Raw genomic sequence first — 20,832 nt, forward strand, 5'->3', positions numbered from 1 at the left:
ATGATAAAACGGTATGCATGCAGTATATTGGGTTTCGTAGTACGGCCGTAGGCTGGACTATTCCTAAAACTGCATATATTTAAGACACAATCCACCTTCTTCCGATATTTCTCCTGTTAGTCAGTCAAAAAAAGGAATGAACTAAGCAAATTTTGGGAGCCCTCCTTAATGTTTACTAGACTGAACTGCGAAGCAGCGAAAATCAACTCGTCCAGAAACTTTATTGAATTACGACTTCATGCTATACCAATTCTGAATAAAGCCTTTTCGCCTAATATTTGCAGGTGCAGCTGGCAAGGGCAACCGTGCAGCTATCTTAATTTCACAACAGAGATGACAGAATTCGGTGTTTGCTACTTATTCAACAATGTTAAAAACCACACTAGTGACGTTATGGATCTCAAAGTCCACAATACCGGTAAGCTGGCAAACTTGGATACTGAACTTCCAGCGATATTGCCTTCGTAGCCTCCGCCCGCGCGTTTCTTGAAGCTGAGCAATGTCGATACATTGAGGGTCAAGACGGCACTACTTGGGGAACGTTCAAAACTTCGTAATCTTACTCGCTCATCGATGTCTGTACACCAATGCCAATTCTAAAACACTGAGTTGTTGCAATGCAGTTTGTTTTCAGTGCCTAATACATTGCGCCCCGTTGTGGCAGTAACAGTTTTTATGTCATTACAAACATGGTTGGTAAAAAGTTACAGAAGCAGTAAACAAAATCCTTTTTCGGTGTACATAGAAGTTTGAGGTGTTGTAGAATAGAAATCGATTCCGGACTGGAGTATGACTAGTTGTTTCATCAAAGACCCGCTGCGGGTGCCTCTGTCATTTCGCCCTATTTGGGCTTCATTGCACCTCTACTGTTGCGATGTTTGGTGAGACAACCAAATCATCTGGTTGGATTTCAATTTCTAAATAAGAGTTTGTTTCAGGCGCCTCATACGGTCTAGAGTTGGTTCTTAACGCTGAAGTGTACGAACTCTCCCCGGGCCATCAACTATCTTCAGGAATCCAAGTGTTGGTATTCGACGGTAATGACCGTCCCAGGGTGTCAGACTTGGGACAGGCCATTCCAGTCTTCGCTGATTCTAGGATGGCTGTACAGATGACCAGTGTGAGTACATGCTAGAAATGAGTTTCCTGCAGACAGCCTGTATGAATGTTCTGCAATCAGAGAAGGATTCAACGCCAGGGAGACATCCAGCAGCCTAAATCACACACCGGCAATACTAAGAGATGGACGTGATCCACACCACGGCATTTTCTCAAGCGAAGTTCTTTTTGTGCCAACCACTGGTACTCCGATGATAATATATACTGTGATAACATTCCAGCTTTGTATTTCAAAGGTTTTTGCCGACAATAGTCACTGGCGCTCCGGTATAATGTGGACTGTGATACCATTAGAGCTTTGTATTTCAAAGGTTTTTTCCGACAATAGTCACTTCCGGTATAATGTGGACTGGGATACCATTAGAGCTTTGTATTTCAAAGGTTTTTGCCGACAATAGTCACTTCCGGTATAATGTGGACTTGGATACCATTAGAGCTTTGTATTTCAAAGGTTTTTGCCGACAATAGTCACTGGCGCTCCGGTAGGCTATAATGTGGACTGGGATACCATTAGAGCTTTGTATTTCAAAGGTTTTTGCCGACAGTGGTCACTGGCGGTTCGGTATAATGTGGACTGGCATGACATTACAGCATTTCAAAACGCGCTGATGACTCTGACCACGCAAAACCATTTCTCTTCAGATGACGCGGTTAGGAACTCCATACGGAACCTGCTCCTCCGCCACCTTGCGAGACTACAGGACGTACGCTTTCCAGGCCTGCTTGGGCGAGGCATACACCAACAAGACGGCGGAAACGTGTGGGTGCATTGGCTTCGGACAGCGATGGAATGGCCCTGACAAGCCACCATATTGCAATTTCTCCACGATGTACGGCTGCTATGACGACGTCAGTAAGTCAATGTTTCTCTTTCCATGTTTAATTTCATGATAGGAAGGTTTCTGAAGCCGATGTAGAGTTGTTTATATTTAACCTCTCATCCTGGAACTGACTAGTTCATGATATACAAAAAATATGGCTGGCCTTCAGAAATTTTGAGGTAAGAATCACATAACACTTAATAAACTGGATCCAGTCACTACAGAAGAGCAGATACTATCATCTTTACATGTACCATTATGATAACATTGATAATAACATTTTATCTGCAGAGTCGCGCCCAATCGCTAACAGCTGCACACAACCCTGCTCATCGAAGGACTACTCGACCTCTCTTTCAAACACCGATCTCTCCGTAAAAAGTGTTAACGCATTCCTGGGCCGCCTAAAAGAAGACCCGGACCTATCGCCTCAGTACAGAAAGGCGTTACTCTTCCGAGAACTGGTATATGATACAAAAGTCCATCACGATATCTGGATGTTAAGGCGCGTACAAAAGCATAAAACTGCCTTAGACTTTACTCAAACAACGATAAGGACGAAAATGACAACTTTAACCCAAGTATTAGGAACCGCATTGCCAGCAATTGACAAATTGGAACTTCTGGTTGAATCGATAAGTATGGTTGCGATTACGAATTATAAAGAGGTGTTCCATGTTGGCGCTCTCGAGTCTTACTTAAAGAGGTTGAATAGCGCCTCCAGAAGCAAGCAACAGCGCCACTCGTAGCAGAAATAAGAACTGCTTAGTGACGTCATGGTTTCCATATACGGCATCTCATTTGCATATTTTTACAACCTTATTTACTACGAGTTATAAATATGCCAGTAGCACGTGGATCATGCCGGGCGGCGCTGTCAGGTGTTTCCACTATGGGTTACATAATCAAAGAGGCCAGTGTTCTAGTAAATGAAGTTAGCAATGATAGCGAAAGAATGTTAGTGTATGTTACGCAGTCAATAGCGATAGTAGTGAGTTGGAGAGAGGAGAAAATGGAAAATGGAGAGAATAGTAGTATGGATTTCGAGTCCCAAGAAGAAACTTTGCAAAGTTTTCATCAAACTGATAATCATATTCCTTCCTTCTCTGTCTCCAACAATTAAAAGTTGCTGCAGTCAATCTGATGCGTTTATCCGCGAGCGAATCGACGAGACGAAGCATTTTTCAAGCATCCGAATGGTTCCTTACAGATCCGCAAGGGGCGCGTTACCGAAAATGTTGCAAAAATCAATAACGTGATCGTAAATATTGTCATATTTTTCAAAATGAGAGTAAGTAAATGATACGCAGACGGTAAACCAATGAAAGGCCAGTATCTATTGAACCTTACAAGTGATTTGGGGGCCTTGAAACTCCTTATATTTATCAATGAAACCTTATTCCCGCCTAAGGTTTTGACCGGGCCGTCCAAAACTCCCCATTTTTTGACGGGCCATTCCCTTTAATACCAGAGTTGATTCGTCTTGGGATGCAGGGCTTGAACCTCTTTGAGCAGATCCTACCTCACAGCTTGAAAGAAAACATGTTTGAGGCAGACGAAAAGTCAAAATACGTAACCGAAAGGTTGATTAAGGCATTGCCTAGGTTTTATTCCAAAGACATTGAAGTAGTCTCTTCAGTCTCTTCATTATTTGGCGGGTATGTCAAGACGATATTGAATGAAAACAAGAAGGTCTATTTCGGTCTTACAGTCCCGAGAGAACTTATTGATACTAAAAAGAATGCTATCCTTACTGCAGTTGAACCCTTCAATGAGGCGGCAAACACAATCATAGTCAAGATGGAGGAATTTCAGGCCAATGCTTCGACCCTGAAGCCAACAATGACTCACAGTGAGTTTAATACCTTGTATGCCAAGCTTGAAAAGACAGCCACAAGGGTGTTTGAACTGCATAAAAACCTGAAGCACACCACACATGACTTGTACAAAGCAATGAACGATGTTACCGTCGATATAACGGAAACATTTCAGGACTTTCACCTGACTTTAAAAGAAACAAGAGTGTTGCTAAAAGTCCTGTCTACAAGTATGAACTTCTACGGAAAAGTAATGAAAAGATTCGGTGTTCCCGTGTCGGAGAGTTACTTTGCTAATTTAACGCGGGAAACATTCAGCTTGGTTGCCGAATGGAGAAACATAACCAAACAAAAACTCATTGATATTTTTACGCCTCCCACAGCCGTGAAAAGGAATATTACCCGATATATGCGCGGAAGTCAGAAGTTAATGGATGTGTTACATACAATTGAAGAAACAAAATATAGCGTGCCACTGTTTAGGAGGTTCGAGTCTGCTGTAAATCAAATACCAGCATTGGGGAAAATATCTACCCTGCCGCTCTTATCGGATTTAAGCAAAGTGAACAGCGCCTGTAGAGCGCTGTATCTACCTATCGCACAAATCCAGACCAAGATTGATCAGTTTCTGAATGCGGTCAACGAGCTCCTTGCTGAAACAGTGGCATTTAATCAAACCCTGGAAGTCGACGAAAGAATGATAAAGTAAGTGTACTACTGGTAATAGCCACGTTTTAATTTCATGGACTCGAGTCCGATTTAGTGAAGGCTCACAATCTATTCTCAACAGCAGCGTGGTGATGGAAACACCTATTGCTTTTAGCAATCTGATGTCTTTTGTGCATTTCGTTCTTGAGACCTAGACCTGGATAGAAGTAGACTTCGGAGACTGCTTCTATGAGTGCTCGTTTCTTTGATGTGCTTCCTCGCATTGTATATGTAGGTCCGTGATATGGGGTACAACCAGGAGCCAATAACTCCTTGTTCCATCCAATGTCCAGTTCCATTATATAATGTCCAGTTCCATTATATAATGTCCAGTTCCATTATACAATGTGAAGATCCATTATACAATGTCAAGTTCCATTTAATCAATGTCAATCAGTGTTTTCCAATGAATTTTAGGAAGAATATCTTGTCACTTCAAGTCTTCTACAATAGTCTGAGCTATACTGATGTGACGAAGAAAGCAGCGTACGATTGGTTTTCGTTGTTATGTAAGTATACCATACAAAATGTGTAAAAAATGTATAAGACGATGATTCCAAGATCAAAACACTATGCCTTTGAAATTGGTGCATGAAGGTCCTTACATGGCAAGTTTTACTGATTCACCCTAAAGATGTAACCAAGGAAAGCGAAATGATTCTCCTTCTTCTTGTTCTGAACGCCGAGGATCTTTGTCTGACTGGTGGAGTCTCCTACCGAGTCACACCAAAAGAGTAATTACTTTTTTCTGATTTCCATAGCTGATCCTTCGCAATGGCAAAGGTCCAATTCTGGACCAAGAAGCCTAACTGATGATGATGGTGATGAATGGTCATCATCAGATCACTTTGGCACTACCTCGAAAATAATGTACCAGCTGGAAGCTAACATCATTATTCGATCGCTGTCTCAATTTCCGGGAGACATTGGTGACAGAGCTGACCTATTCCTGGTCGGTTCCTTCCCATCACTATCTTAGCGGTGCGTGATACTGTGTCGAATCTATTTCGCCGGCTAACACGCGCCTGTTACGCATTGGCCTATTACATGTGTAAGATAGACCTTTTGACTTGGCGCCTCTTAACCGGCCAAATAGCGTCGACACCGTTGTAACGTTCCAAAATGGACAATCTCTATTTCCAGGTGACATTGGTGGCACAGCTGGCCTATTCCTCGGCGGTTCATTCATCACCATCTTAGAGCTTCTCTATCATATCGGCAGGAGGATAAATGTATCGAACGAGAAGAAGAAGAAGAAGAAAAGCGTTTCGTTGAAACGGGACAGGTCAAATGGCCAGCTGAAAGGACGTGAAAATAGTGTTTTTTCACTGACGTAACTGACGCCCAAATTTGAGAGAAACAGTGGTAGTAGCCTATACTGTAACTAGATGCAGCAGCGTGATGAATCTGATGCGATTTTGGTAGTAGCTGCTGCGATTTTTCGAAGTTACTGATGACATTAGTATAATGGTTTTAGGTCATGGCGAAATGAAAGAAAGGAATCAACATATTTCGGTTCAGAACGATTTATTATCAGCCGTATAGTGTGTTGAATATCACAATTAAAGACTGGAGTTTTAATAAACAGTGTACATCAGAAATTATATATATACTAGGTAGAAACTAGCAGTCCAAATGTTGTTTTTCAAATGACTTATATAATAAACTTCACAGTTTTGGAAATGGGTCTCCTTGATTTTATGTGGTAAAGATATTCTTTTCTCGTCAAGGTGTCTTCGTCGAAGAGTGGTTGACGTAAGTGGCTACACAACTATCGAAAACTTTGTAAAAGTTAATCTGGCCCATTTTGCTTCTGCCTATAATGGTCGCCATTTAAGTTGGTGATTTCACTACACTTTTTTCCCGATTGGAGCATCGTCGTCCGTATGATCATTTCTATCACTTGCACATGTAACACTCTTGGAGTCTGGCATTTTGGCAGCATGCAGATGGTAGGTCATTATGACGCTCTTGAACGTCAGGTAATCGGCAAAGCTTCCCCCAACACTCAAAAATCGCCCGTCCTGATAAAAACGAGTACTGTACACTACTAAATATGGAATTGTACAATTATTCAAAGGGCTAAACATGTATACAAATTGCAAACAAGTTATCATATAGATCTTCACCACATTCAGTAACAATCTGAATACCATTATTGCAAAAAACAGTACTTTCCAAATTTCATGTAAAAAAATGCAATGCTGGGCTGGAGCATTCGAAACTCGTAACATTACATGGAATAACTTGAAGATAAGGATTGTTATCGGATTAAAGTGGCTGCAGTGATTATCATTTTTCAGGAGGCTGGTAATCCCTCCCACATCAGCACAATGTAACACAAAGCTACCTTTATGAGGAGGCAACTCCCAATTTCATTGTTAGAGTATGGTAAATGGCCTCCATGGACACATTGAAGTCACTCTGGTTAGCAAGTAATCTATGACGGAGCACATTCTTCTCTGATTCCAGATCATAGAATCACACATGCCCCACTCTTAGCATCCGACAGTTTAACAGCAGATGGTAGATCATTGACGCTCTTGGACGTCGGGTCATTCCGTAGCCCATCGGCCAGGCTCCCCCCAGTCCCTCCAACAGGTGCTGACTTAAGGCTCACTGCGCCCGACGACGACGATGTCCTCGGCTGCGAACTGTCGCTAAAGCTTGTGTTTGGCCTCCCGATTATATTTTCTACCAGCATTTCGGCACGCCTTTCGAATCGCAGTCTTGCTTTCTGAAAATTATTTAGAATAGACGGATCATTAGTACAATTTGTTACCACTGGGATTCGCTTCTGATTTGCTATGAAGAAAGCTGGGCAGAGGAACTCCATGCTGTCCTCATTTTTTACGTTATGCCCCGGCGATATGCCAATTAAATGCGGTTTCTGAAGGTGTTCCATGGCTTGGACAGTGTTAGCAAATGCCCCCAAGGAAAGACTTTAGATAAATAGTCATTTGGGCCTTAAACTTTTTCTCCCAACCTTTTTCAACCAAGTGTTGGCGAAAATTCAAGCCATTAACTTACGTGCTTCTTGATGAGCTTAATGAGGTCAAACATGTCCCTTTTTTCAGCAGCATGTTCCAAATTCATCATGTGATCATCCACAACCTGGAAGGAAATGATGTCGTCTGAGTATGAAAGTGTGAAATATCGCATACTCTTCGCGCAGTGATATAGTAGTGCGCTGGAGAATGTAGATAAAGAGAATGTAGATATCGAGGTGGGCCATTCCTCCGGGAGCCAATCAGAATCGAGGAATCTGTGTCTGTGTCAGTTGCGGAATCATGAATACGCCACCCGCCTCGATATTCTGGTGACCTCTGAACCAAGCATCGGAAAGGTCAGGGCGAGTCAGGCCGGGTGCTGATGGCTGCATTCATAGACTAGCTGCAAGTCAGGCCGGGTGGGGTAATATCAACTCACCTCTTCAATTATCGGATTCGCCCCTTCGTGCACCAGGTAAATTGCAATGTCCTCCCTCTTCTTGTCAATGCACTGAAACAATAGGTTCCGGTACCTAATCCGCTCGCGCATCTCAGGCGAAATCCGCTCAAGGTCATTGAAGGTCAAGTCATCAAACATTGAGTCTTTCAGTCGCATTAGCTTTTCTTTGAATCCTTTTTCGATGTTCTCACTGAACTGGAAGTACCTCTCGACTAGGTAGAGTTCTATGCCATAGTCCTTTCCCCTCTCTCGCTCTATGTAGTCTGTCTCCAATGGTTCAGTTTTGTAATCAGCAGGGGTTTTGCCCATCTGGAATTAGACGTCTGCGGTTTGAAATCTTGATGGGCACATTATTTTTACTTCTGCTAGAAAATTTTCTGGCTGCCTTAATCTTCTCACACCCATCATAGAGAGAGGCTACCGACGAAAGTGTTTTTTTTACAATCATGCGAAATCTCGTGGTCTCTTTTCACCAGAGGATGTCCACTAATGGAATCACGTCATTCGAGTTCATGTCAGCTTGTCAATGGCCATTGCCTGCCTTGGAGTTAGTATATGCATGTACGGCGATCGCACTGATCGGCTTTCCATGCAACATATCAGCCGTTGCCATGAAAAGTAAAGCTCTCGGTTGTGATCTATCACATTATTTTTATTTTTCATCCTCCCAATTGGCTACGAAAGCTGAATTTACATTATAGCTTACCACATCAGTGATGTTAGGGTCAGCACCAGCTTGCAGCAGTACACCCTCAAAGTCTGTCCCATCTACCAGCATGCAGGCATAATGAAAAGCTGTTCTCCCAAACTGAAAAGGAAGGCTTTCTCGATTACCGCCTGTTTTGAGGTGGAAACATATCAGAAAAACAATGACCAATCTTTTTATTGCGATATAATCAGCAAAACAACAGAATTTTCATGACTAACTATCATAAGACACTCGTTGTTGGTAACGAATGTCTGACGTACCGCCAACAGTACATGTACATGTAGATGATTTCGTTTCCAGGAAATCGTCTTTTCAATTCATCATACAATAACAATAATATTTTTTTTACGTACTCATCTCAAAGCGTTGATAAAGCCACGTAGTCATAGAAACAAAGACATTTGAGAAAACAGAATAGCCAGCGTAGACAGGGCCTGTGTAGCAGCTATTGGATCTGTAGAGTATGGGCATGGTTGGATTAGCCTACTTGTGTTTCCAGTACAACCAGAAATAGATAGATGTGTTTTTTTAATCCATCTAAGGCTATTTTGCAACAATTCATCCCAAAGCTTGTTCAGAGACCATTCAGTCATCACTAGCTAATTACATCTACTACGCATATTATATGGGTTGGATGGTAGATAAGCGAAGAACCCTAAAAACAAAACAACATTCAGAAAACGTATGTTCTCAGTCTGGGCACTTTAATATCTCGTCAATATATGGATGCAGGAACTAAACGTGTTAAGATGACGCTAACATTTGGTGTCAACGCCGAGTGTACATATCCGGCAATAAAGCGTTGCGTAGGTTGAGAACGTGATTTCGTGTGGTCCAGCTCACTCACCAAGTCAACCAAGTTAATCAGGGATGGGTATTGCTTCAGCAAATAGTTTACAATGAATCTTCTTTCGAATAGCACGGTTCTGTGAAGGATGGTACGGCCTGCCTTGTCTCTCACATCGGCTATGGCGTCGTGGCAAACCTCCTTGACCCGTGACAAGTTCCCCAGTTCAATTGCCTTGCGAACACAGCGCACGTCTTTCTGTAAACAAAAGAACATATTTTCAGGAGAGGTTCGTCAAGGGATTGTATTAATTTAACGACAATAGAATGAAGAAATTGCGTCTTCACACGGCTTGTTGCACTCTCATCTTGGGCGCAGTGTGGCAGCCATGTCCTTTGTTTTAGTCTGGTTGTTGCAGCCTTGCAGTACTGCGTATAATAGCGACACACTTCCACCATCCTCCATGGTCATGTCCATTGTTACATCAATTAAAAGCAATCGATTCAATGAAATGTAATAATCTCACAATTATATTGTTTCACGGTAGCTAAACGTCCTAATGGCTCAAACTGTTAATAATAAATGGGTCATTGGGAAACGGGCTAGCAACAAACAACACAGTGTGGGCAACGTGATGATGCCGCCCATTGACGCAATCGCAAGTATTAAATGCACTTCGGTATAGATGGTACTTTTAGCGATGAGAAAGATTTGTTTGAATTTGTAGGGACCCTGTGTACTTCGAAAACGTCTTTTTTAAACGAGGATGCTGTCTAACGAATTTTCATCCTTAAAACCTGAAAACGACGACTGATTTTAGTCCATATTTATACACAATTGACATTGTGACACGCCCTCCAATACAACCACTGCTCGATGACAGTAGCTGCTACAATGTCCCAGATCAGAATGAACTAATGACAGAAATGAGGTGAAATTAAGACAATGCCCTCCTGCAAGGCCGCTACTGATGACGTAAATGAAGTGAACTTGTGACACTGCCCACCTGCAAGGCCGCTACTGATGACGTCAATGAAGTGAACTTGTGACACTGCCCACCTGCAAGGCCGCTACTGATGACGTAATGAAGTAAACCTGTGACACTGCCCACCTGCAAGGCCGCTACTGATGACGTAATGAAGTAAACCTGTGACACTGCCCACCTGCAAGGCCGCTACTGATGACGTCAATGAAGTAAACCTGTGACACTGCCCGCCTGCAAGGCCGCTATACCAATGACGTATCAAATGAAACCGGGAAACGATAAACGATTCCGGAAATGGGCGGAAGTCATCTACTCAACGCAGCTCACTTGCAAACCCATTAGCCTATTTCCTTCTAAAAATGCTATCGATAGCCATTAGCTCACCAATGATATATACATGTGTAATTACAGTGATACCTGTTTAATTATGTGTTAATAATGCGCGGCGTGTCCTCAGGCAAAGCACAGATCGCAGCAAAGTATGGCCATCATGAAGCAGATTGTAGAAGAGGATAGCAATTTTGAAGTAGACCGCAGCAGGTGATAGCAATTATGAAGCAGAAGAATGGGATGGCTATTATGAAGCATTGGGAGAATGGCTATTTTGAAGCAGATTGTATAGAAGAGGACATGTCAGCTATTATCAAACAGACCTCAGCAATGATATTATAGTAGAGGACGGCTATTTTGCAACAGATAGTAGGGCGGTCATTATAAGGCAGCTCATAGCAGGGGATGATCATTTTGATACAGATCGTTGTAGAGGATGGTTATCATAAACCTGATCGAAGTAGACGATGGTCATTATAATGGAGATTGTAGTAGAGGATGGTCTTTATAACATATCGTAGTAGCAGAGGATGGTCATCATAAACTGATTTTAGTAGACGAACGCAGCAAAAGAAAGCTTTTATCAAACATGTAGTAGCAAATACAGGATGGTAATTAAACAACAGATGGCAACAAAGGATGAATATTATGGAACAGATCATAGCAGAGGATATAATTTATGGAACGGGTTGCCGCAAAGCATTTCCAGGATGTAGCAAGAACCGTTTCCCCAAGTTGTTGACAAGACACTCGGCGAATATCTGCGTAATATGGTTGCGAATTGTTCATGACTTCACAGTGCTATCACCGCTCTAATACTAATGGTGTTTCAGTGTTCTGGTTCCGGCGTGGTTAGATTTAGAGGCGGTTATAAACTTGAAACAAGGTAAATCAATAAAGCCTGTGATGTAAAAAGCACGGCAGTATGGTGATCGCGATGTAACAAGTGTCCAGACAACATGATATATTGCCGGGTTGCCCAGCTGCCAATTTTTCCCCCATTTAATTTCAATATATCCGTTATGGTCGAACACAAACAGGAAGTCAGCCATTTGAAATTCATCTTAAAACCGGACGACGGTCATAGTTAACTGACATTACATTCCTGATATGGAAAATAGCAGTTTGTTGACCTGGGCGTGTCCCAGTTTAATCAAATATTAATCAGTTATGGGTAAATAAAAGATCCTTTTATCCTGTTTGGCGACTGTCCCAATACAACTGTCGTCGGCCTAGAGTAAATTAGTGCGAATCTCTTGTTTGATTTCGTTTCAACTCACAGCGGTCATTGTTGATTCGTTGCTAAGTGACTGTCAATGATTGTAAAAAGCTATTCTGGCGTAAGATTATCTGGTTTAATTAAATCATGTCAAAATATAATTGAGTATTAGTGTGATATGAAGACATAACTGCAAACTGATGAAAACGAGATAAATCCGATGAATATCTGTCCCAGTTTGCATGTTTTAACGTATAGATTGTAGCAACCTTGGACCCTCTGTGCAGTGGTCAGTCTTTAAGACAATACATGTACATCTATACATGCGCTAGCTACGGTATTGTCAAGATGTGGCATTTTCTGATTTCAAATAGCATATGTGACCGTGACAAAATATGCAATAAATAGTATAATGATTCTGAAGGCGATTCCAGACCGAATATCCCTGCTGGCCCATTTAGCTCCGGAATTATCACCAGAACCGGCTTTGGAACGTCTATTACATGCAGATTTGCATCAAAAGTGCAATTCTGCCCGAACCCCCATGATCAAAAAGCTCAGCGGCCTTGCTCCCTGCCCACTGAGTGACGAAAGCCGAACAAAACAGTCTGATATGCCCGGGGAGGTTTGCATCTTTAAGAGAGAGAGGGAGAGAGGGAGAGAGAGCTTCAGCGTTAGTTAAATAGCTTCTGACTCTAACCAACAGTTAGAATATGTTGCCGAATGTAGAAAATCATAATTTCAACCACCTTATTAAAAATGACTTTCTTCCTGCAGTTGCCCACTGCATGGAAGCCGCTCAAAGATGTTGAACAAAGATTACACACAAATGTTTGCACATTCTATAAAGGCGTATAAAACGACAGCCATTTCAAGCCGCCCAGTGGCCTTGAGGATAAGAGTGTTGGCAAATAAAACCAGAGGTCTCGAGTTCGAGTCCTGATGAGAGGGCCTTTTTATTTTTTTCCTTCCAGAATTCTCTGCAAAGGTCCGCATCTTCCCACGGCTTGCTGGTTTGTGAAATCAAGCGCGTCGCAGCATTGGAGGTCTATCATGTTTTAGGCCGTATTCAGAAGGGCCTTTCGGTCATTTGCATTTCTTACTATTGCCGCATGGGGTGCTCTGGTTTTGTGCATGCAGTTCAGCTTTAATCTGCACTCGCGTCCATTTTAAAGTGAACTAGGTGCACCCACGAGTTTTCAAACCATAGCAACAGGAGTGTCACAACATTGATCGATTCAACCTTGGGAACGAGTGAATTGCTTAAAAGCCTAATGTACGAATCACCTCTCTTTTAATTAGCTTCTTGGTGGCATTAAAAGCAATCGACCAACTAATAAAATGACGAGAGCGTAGCATCTCGGTTACCTCTCAACTCGCTATGGTAACTTTTGTAGCGTGTGTCGGAGCTTGTTTACGAGTGAATTCAACAGGTCGATAATGCTGTTGGCGCGGAGTCCCGTCCTTCCATCAGGGGTGGTCGGTTTATGCCTGATGCTATGGCGCTCAGTTGTGGCCGATTTCGGGCTGAAGTTATACGCAGACCTATTCTACCATATTGGTTATGGTCGATTCGTACCTGATGCTGACGGGGATCAGTCCTACCATATAAGCTGTGGCCGATTAATGCTGCTGGTATATGGAGCTCAATCGTACCATATCACTACCTGTGGCTGATTTCGGGCTAAAGCTACGGCGTCCAATCCTACCAAATAAGCTGTGGCCGATTAATGCTGCTGGGACGGGGCTCAATCCTACCATATCACTACCTGTGGCTGATTTCGGGCTAAAGCTACGGCGTCCAATCCTACCACATCAGCTGTGGCCGATTAATGTTGCTGGTACGAAGCTCAATCCTACCAACGGCAGTGGCCGATTTCAGGTTAAAGCTACGGCGGCCAATCCTACCGCTACGGAGTCAGATCCTCACGATAGCAGTCGTGGCCGACTTGCGGCTGATGCTATGGAGACCAACCCTATATCATATTAGCTCTGGCCGGTTAGAATGAATGGCTGAAACCACTTTCTAAAGAGTAAGCATTATTCAACGAAATCAAAAACATTCTGACCGAATCGGTGATCATTGTGTCCTTGGCCAATTCCTTTAACTATGACTCAGGCTGGTATTTCGAAAATCATTTGGAGCCCAAAAAAGATAGCATGATAGTAGTTACAAGCGAATGACGTAAATCGTATGGCAATATATCTTAATATTTACCATTAAAAAAGCAGCCTGCATGACCAGTTAACGTCAGTATTTTACGAGTGCCTAAATGGACAACCGAAGTACCAATTATGTCTGATATTTTGCATATAAAATGTTCATCAACGTTTAGTTACAGCTACTTGATTGGATAGATATATGTAACATACGCTGAATGAGGCGAAATGATGGGACCCAACATGTGACATGAATAATAAACTCTCTTTTAAAGACACTATAGAAAGATTCTAAAATTCTTATAGACCGCCAATCTGACTTCATTCTGCAGTTTTCACATCGGCCAAGTTGTTTTTCTGAACCATTATAATTCAAAAAAACATCTCTCTGGTATCGCCGCTTGGGTTATAATGTATATCGTGGGTCGAATTGAAAAAAGACATGTATACGGAATGTTTGTTTTATGAGTGCCATCAATATCATCGCTGCTCTCTACGAAGAAATCTGCATGTATTCTTGAGATAAGGTAGAGGTGCTTAGTGTTCGTGCAGAGAATATAATGATGTAAACCCACTGTTACAAACATGCTGGATGACAAAGATTTTGATTTGCATGTGACTTATACGTTTTCAGCAAATTTCAACAGTTTAAAACTGATGAAGTGATATAATACACTTAAAAAGTCAGACTTTCAACTCATTTTAGAGTCAGCAACTCGTATAGTCATGGCATACGTATATAGATCATATATACATAGGCTGCCAATCTCCATGACAACTGCCGTGTGGCGAAAAACCTGTTTTAGGCTGTTTACGCCGTATTGACCACTTTGCCACAGACTACGTTGCGTACGGGTGCATGTAAATGTATAAGTTGGTGAGACAAAAGGTCATATTCTGAATTTTTAAAGCAGTGTTGGCTGTAGCTTTTTTGTACCAAACCTTATCTGCCACATTATTCAGTCGTTGATGTATGCATATGCGGTTTGTGTAGCAACCACGACCCCCCCCCCCCTCCCCTCCACGCACCCATTATCAAATCAGCATGATTAATGAATGAAAAAGAATGGTAGATCGATAATATGGTAGACAATTCGGAGGAGATATTAATCAATGTAGGTTTTCCACTTAAGGAATCAACTGGTACTTCTGAGCAATTTCATTATAACCATGGCATTTGGTGTTCAGCCTACCATGTTGTAAATGGCTCGTATTCTAACGATGGGTAGCCTGTAGATTCTAGTTCTAACTCCCAGATTTTTTCTCTACCTTCTTAATTAAATCAGAAGTAACCAATATCAAGTACTTGCCGTTATGCAATATACGCACAACGACGGTGGATCGGCATGGAACTCAAATGTTTTAGACGAAATTTAGATTTCATGCCAACCATGACCAACCGACTCACCATCGTGTCATATATCATGGTTAGGTTTCCCACGACCATATTGCTGATAATTAGGCCTGTGCTAGACAGCAGTAGAATGTTACAATCAACTACATCCGAGAAAGATATTTTGCGGATTACGATTCTAATCATTGTTTATGGTAGCTATTTGGAGTTGTTCTGGCATGATGTGGAGGAAAGGTTGACTCTTCTTTGACAAATTGGAACTCTTTTTATAGGCTCTATTGAAACCCGTCCTTTCACAGTATATGCTTCAAGAGAAGGTCCGCGTTGAACGAAAAAAGCCGCGGAATTGCTTGTCAGTTTTTATTAGCGTTTGGATTAAAATTGATCGTTTTGGGTGATGCGGCGTTCGAATTCGACAACGCGGATATCTTCAAATACTTTGAATTAGATCTGTCACACGAATAAAGACGTTTCGTTTAACTGAGCACTTCCACGGCGTGGAATCGCTGAAAAAAATCGAAGGTCAGGTTTTTCATGAAATGAACTACAATGCAAAGTATACATGTAGTACATCCTTGTCGATGCTCAGCTCCTAAGCAATCATTTAAACACATTTGCTTGTTAATGAGTTTACTCGGCAGCTTAGACGATGTGCATGGCATAAACATCCCTATTGATCTTGCTATCAGGTGGTCAAGAGTTGCGCCACTTGACTGAAATAGAATAAGCTGTAGCCAGCATTAATCAATCAATGGAGTTCAGGAACTGAAACCAATGGAGGCATTGGTTGTCTCTCACCAACATCGAGAATCTGGGTTTAAAATGAGGCCAAAACCGAGGCGTCTCCTGAAGTCTGTTTTGAGTTTGACAATCAAAAGTTATGTAGTGGTTCATTCCGCTCCTTGTATTGACGTTTTCCTTGAATCTATTATACATGTGAAAGGTACGTTGATATCATTAGCCAGTTTTAGCCTACTCATATTGATGGGCAGATGCAACTTGTTATTTTTGTCAAAATGTACTTTATATACCCGCCCCGGTCGATATAGCAGTCGCCACTTTAGTGGCATTTTTTATAGTGACTGTCTATACAAGGATAGCAAACGCATTATCCAACCTTTGTAAAAGTACACTACTCATAAGCTGAAAAAAAATCCGCAGCAGGCGACATTTCAGAAGAAGTACTGACCTTTCTACGCTGAAATTATCAATATATCTTATCAAAACATCATAAATGTGTGTTTTTGTGTCCAGGTAATTTCGAAACCCATTTTGCTCTTTATAGCGTGAAACAGCTTCGGGTGTATCTTCAGCATAGGGATAGGGATCGGTGATCGGTGATCGGTCATTTCTAATAAACCGCCGCTGATCTGCATGAAAAATACGTTTTTCGGCGATATCTGGGAGGGGCAGTCTGCCGTATATACATATGCCTATGCATCGAATATGTTGCTTTGCCGTGGTCATGATGGTCGCGTTTCAGTCAAGTTAAAGGGAGAAAGTTTAATGGTGTGGAAGTAACTTTGGCATTATCGACTTTCTGTCATGCTTTAAGTTGGGTGCAGGACATACGTTTTTAAAGAAGTATCGAGTGCTTTTGCATCCGCTCTGGAGTCTGCATGGATGTCAATTTAACCGTCTGCGTATGCTGCTAAATAATGCATGATTTCAAGAGTCGTGTCTCAGTCATTTTCTGTAATGGATGCAAAAGCATTGTTGCTGCTATCAATTCTGTTGCGAATACGTGAAGGTATTATAGAGACCAATTACATCTAAGTTGGGGAACAAAATTTCCAGCTATGTTTTCGGTTACGCATGCGCATGAATGATAACTATACGTTGCCTATGCATCAGCCCGCACAAAGATGATCGCAGCACGGATGGTTCTGTCGGAATTAAAATCAGAATAACGGGATAATTCAGTCAGATTTAGACTTTTTCCATTTTATCAGTGAGTGTGCAATTAGATGATTGGAACTAGAGTGGAAGGTGACTGGGCCGCCGACAGCTTGGTAATAATGTCCACTCACTGCTGCGTCTTTTCCACAAGAATGCCTGGAATATATATATTGATAATTCGATGCATGATAGCGTCCAGTTGTTTACGATTATCAATATATATTCCATCGATTGGCGTCCCCAAAGATAGATCATCTCAGATCAATATGACAATTGCTTCGCGTCTGAAAATGGTTCATTCATTAAGGAGGGTGACGAATCTACTTAATAAGCAGGACCAAGGCATTTCCCGGCGGACTCCATGGTTTCTGTAGGCGCCAGGATTAATTGATGCAAGAGTTGGGTTACCAATTGATTCAGACACGAGACACGAGCGTGTATAAAGGGTAGTCCGCATGGTTTAATTTAATCTTGAATAATATTCATGACGTATCAAATTAATCATCACTACAATAACAAAGGCTCTAAATGGTTAATAGTGGGTTTAGTGGCCGGTGGACCCCCCCCCCCCCCCCCCATCTTGACCCTCAATATATCGACATTGCTCAGCTTCCAGACAACGGGCAGTGGATACGGAGGCAACAACGCTGGAAGTTCAGTATGGTGGACCCCCAGGCTGACATGTCGCTTACCTTCCACAGCACGGGGAGGAGGAGGGAGACTGGCGATGTATCTGAAAGCCCGGTGTGTACTTCAGCGGCGTAGGCCAAAAACTTTTTAGGAGTGTGCACTACAGCCATAATTTGGACCTACCTGCAATGCAGGGAGTGCCTCTAAGAATGACACCATGTCAGCTTGGCTGGCCTTCCGAGCCACTGATAAAGAATTCCTCCCCTGGGGGTTCTCAATCAGGATGTGTTCATAACCATCATGAAAGAGTTTCTTTATACTCTCCAAGTTACCGCTCTCCACTAGGCCCAGCAGGTGTTGGTCAACGTAGTGTAGGTTATTTTTCCTAGTACGTGTGTCACAAGTAAGGGAATCCATCAGTACCCTATCTCTTAGAGTGTAGAAGGCGGCGTCCTTCACGTTAAGGCTAATACCATCCTGTACGTATTTCCCTAAGATCTCATCGGGGAATCTTTCGTTCCATAACCGATACAAAAACTCAATACTAATGTTCCCATTAAGTAATGATACATCGGCCATTTTCATCACCAGTGCCAATGTCTCTTGTCTTTTTGGAGGACACGTGCTGGCGAAATATTGGAAAAAAGGACCAGAACTTTCATTACGAAAACTGAATTCCATATTAACATTGACCTTTTTCTTTATAAGAAACTTGACCGCTTCGACTAAGTTCATATTGATTGCTTCAATTAGTAAAGGTATTGCTCTGGTGTCTCCTTTGGAATTGATGTAGGAATGGTCCTCCACGTTCACGTCAACCACGTCCTTCTTGTAGGTTGTCCGCATCCGTGGTCTGTCCCCTCCAAGGGTCGCGTGAATGAAAGCAGTTTTCTCCATGCCTTGCTTGAGCAAGTTTGAGAAGTCCTTTTCGTCGTCAACAACATCTTCTGAGTCAACAATCCCCTCATCAGCCAAAACATTTTTTGAATAGCACCAGCACTTTATCAATTGTTCAAGTTTTGTTATGTTTTTGTCTCTGACAACAACAGGAAGTCCAGGGGAGAACATCTCAAACGTTTTCAAGGTCATAGGATTATGGCACATTTCGACGGGGGTCAGCCCATCCGAGTTACTCAAGTTCATATCTGAACCGATTTTCAAAAGGACATTGACGACACGTTCTAAAACATTGTTTGTCACAGCGAAATGGAGGGCCGTATTCCCGTTATCGTTTTGAGCATTCACGTTAACGCCAGCGTTAGCTAACTGGTACATTAGTGGAACGTAGACAGCAGGGCTGGTTTCGTTCAGCTCAGAGTTGCCGCAAAGAAGGTGAAGGTAGCCATTGCCGCACTCGTCTGTCATGTTTACGTCCACGCCACCCGTGATCGCCTCCAACGACTTGGTCGGCGCCTCTTCCTCCAACAGGCAAATGATCTCGAAGAGTTTGGAAGTTTCGAATGCACCTGGCTCAGTCATGGTCAATTAGGATGACTTTATTGCTTGCCGAAAAAATCTATCCCAATTTACCCAAGAATTTACCGAAAATGCTATCACCAAGTTATCCAACACAACGATTTGAATAAATTCCGATCCTCTGAAAAGACTGCATTTGGAGTAAACGATATTTACTGAACGTTTTTCAACAGGAGACGTCATTTCACCACACCTACATTGTGCATGTACATTGTAATCACGAAAATGTCGGCAAACAGCCGTTTTTACCATGCGTTGTTTCTGTGTTGTTAATCCATGAACTTCTTCGAAAACTCAGTACATGTATATTCCAAGCTTTAGTAAACCCATCAATTGTGTAACTGAAAATAGTACATTTCGTCTGCCTACATGTAGCTATCGATTGCACACCACACAGAGAGGCAAATTATTTTTCAGGAGTAGCTCTCGTCTGCTCGGTTCGTGACCAGCGCGGGACTTGCATCGATTGTTGGCGCGGAGAGGGGCATCCTTCGTGTGGAGCTCGGCAACGCAATATTGCTGAGTAACCATGGCATAGAGCCGATCAAATGAAGGATCCTGTGCGTACAGCTCATTACCGTAATAAAACAATACGATTTTCTTAAATGCCCATTTTACGCATGATAACTATAGACCACTCGCGAAATATATGTCCCTTGTGCATCGTTTCGGAATCTACGCGGAACAAACATTGTGTGTGCATTTAATTGAAAATAGTCATGAGCTGAATAATTACGATAATTTGCCATGATAAAAACCTGCTGTAAAATGATGAATTTCACCTGTAAGTGTAGAGATCACCATTCATTGTATATTTCAGACTCTGCGGATAATGACATTTGGCAGATTTCGCAACCCTTCCCAACCTCGCCATTGCGCGGTCATAAACGGCCGGATGCACTAACCCCTGGTTAGATCTGAAAAAAGCAGTATGATTCGTTAACGACAAATTTACTTGGAGAACGAGAGCTGAACAAGAAAGATTAAAGTTCGCCAAGGCGAAAAACAGAAAGAAGTCTGGCCTTAAGTCCCAAGAGGTGAAGAGCCTCTAACATAATGGGCGCGACAGCACATTGATTTAATGGGTGATTAATGTTGCTAACCTTCCCTGATATGTTCGACGATTGATCATTCTTTTTTCATTCTGTTCATTCCGACGAAAATATGATAGTATAATGCACTGGCTTGCCCGAAACTGAGCTGTGTCTGATCATTAGGACTCATCAGGTTGTCCATTAAAACGACTCGGGTGCCATCTTTCCGCTGTTGCATGGACATCCGCGTGCGCTCGAGCGCTTCAATGCGACAACGCTCAAACCGGCCAAAAACAAACATTCAGAATCTTCCTCTATGTCTCAGCAAATCCTC

The 20,832-nt window shown here is 42.3% G+C and overlaps 1 protein-coding gene across 1 annotated transcript; it reads right to left on the reverse strand.

The window, feature by feature from the left end:
• Window positions 1-5,940: 5,940 nt before the first annotated feature.
• On the reverse strand, window positions 5,941-20,742 carry LOC135487231 (uncharacterized). The gene is made up of 6 exons (XM_064770733.1): window positions 18,172-20,742; window positions 9,472-9,669; window positions 8,622-8,723; window positions 7,895-8,224; window positions 7,496-7,579; window positions 5,941-7,202 (listed from the first exon to the last, which is right to left on the reverse strand). The coding sequence occupies exons 1-6, from the start codon at window positions 19,465-19,467 to the stop codon at window positions 6,939-6,941; spliced, it is 2,274 nt and encodes a 757-aa protein (XP_064626803.1). The 5' UTR covers window positions 19,468-20,742; the 3' UTR covers window positions 5,941-6,938.
• Window positions 20,743-20,832: the final 90 nt, after the last annotated feature.

This window comes from Lineus longissimus, chromosome 4 (genome assembly GCF_910592395.1).
Source record: "Lineus longissimus chromosome 4, tnLinLong1.2, whole genome shotgun sequence".
NCBI lineage: Eukaryota > Metazoa > Nemertea > Pilidiophora > Heteronemertea > Lineidae > Lineus > Lineus longissimus.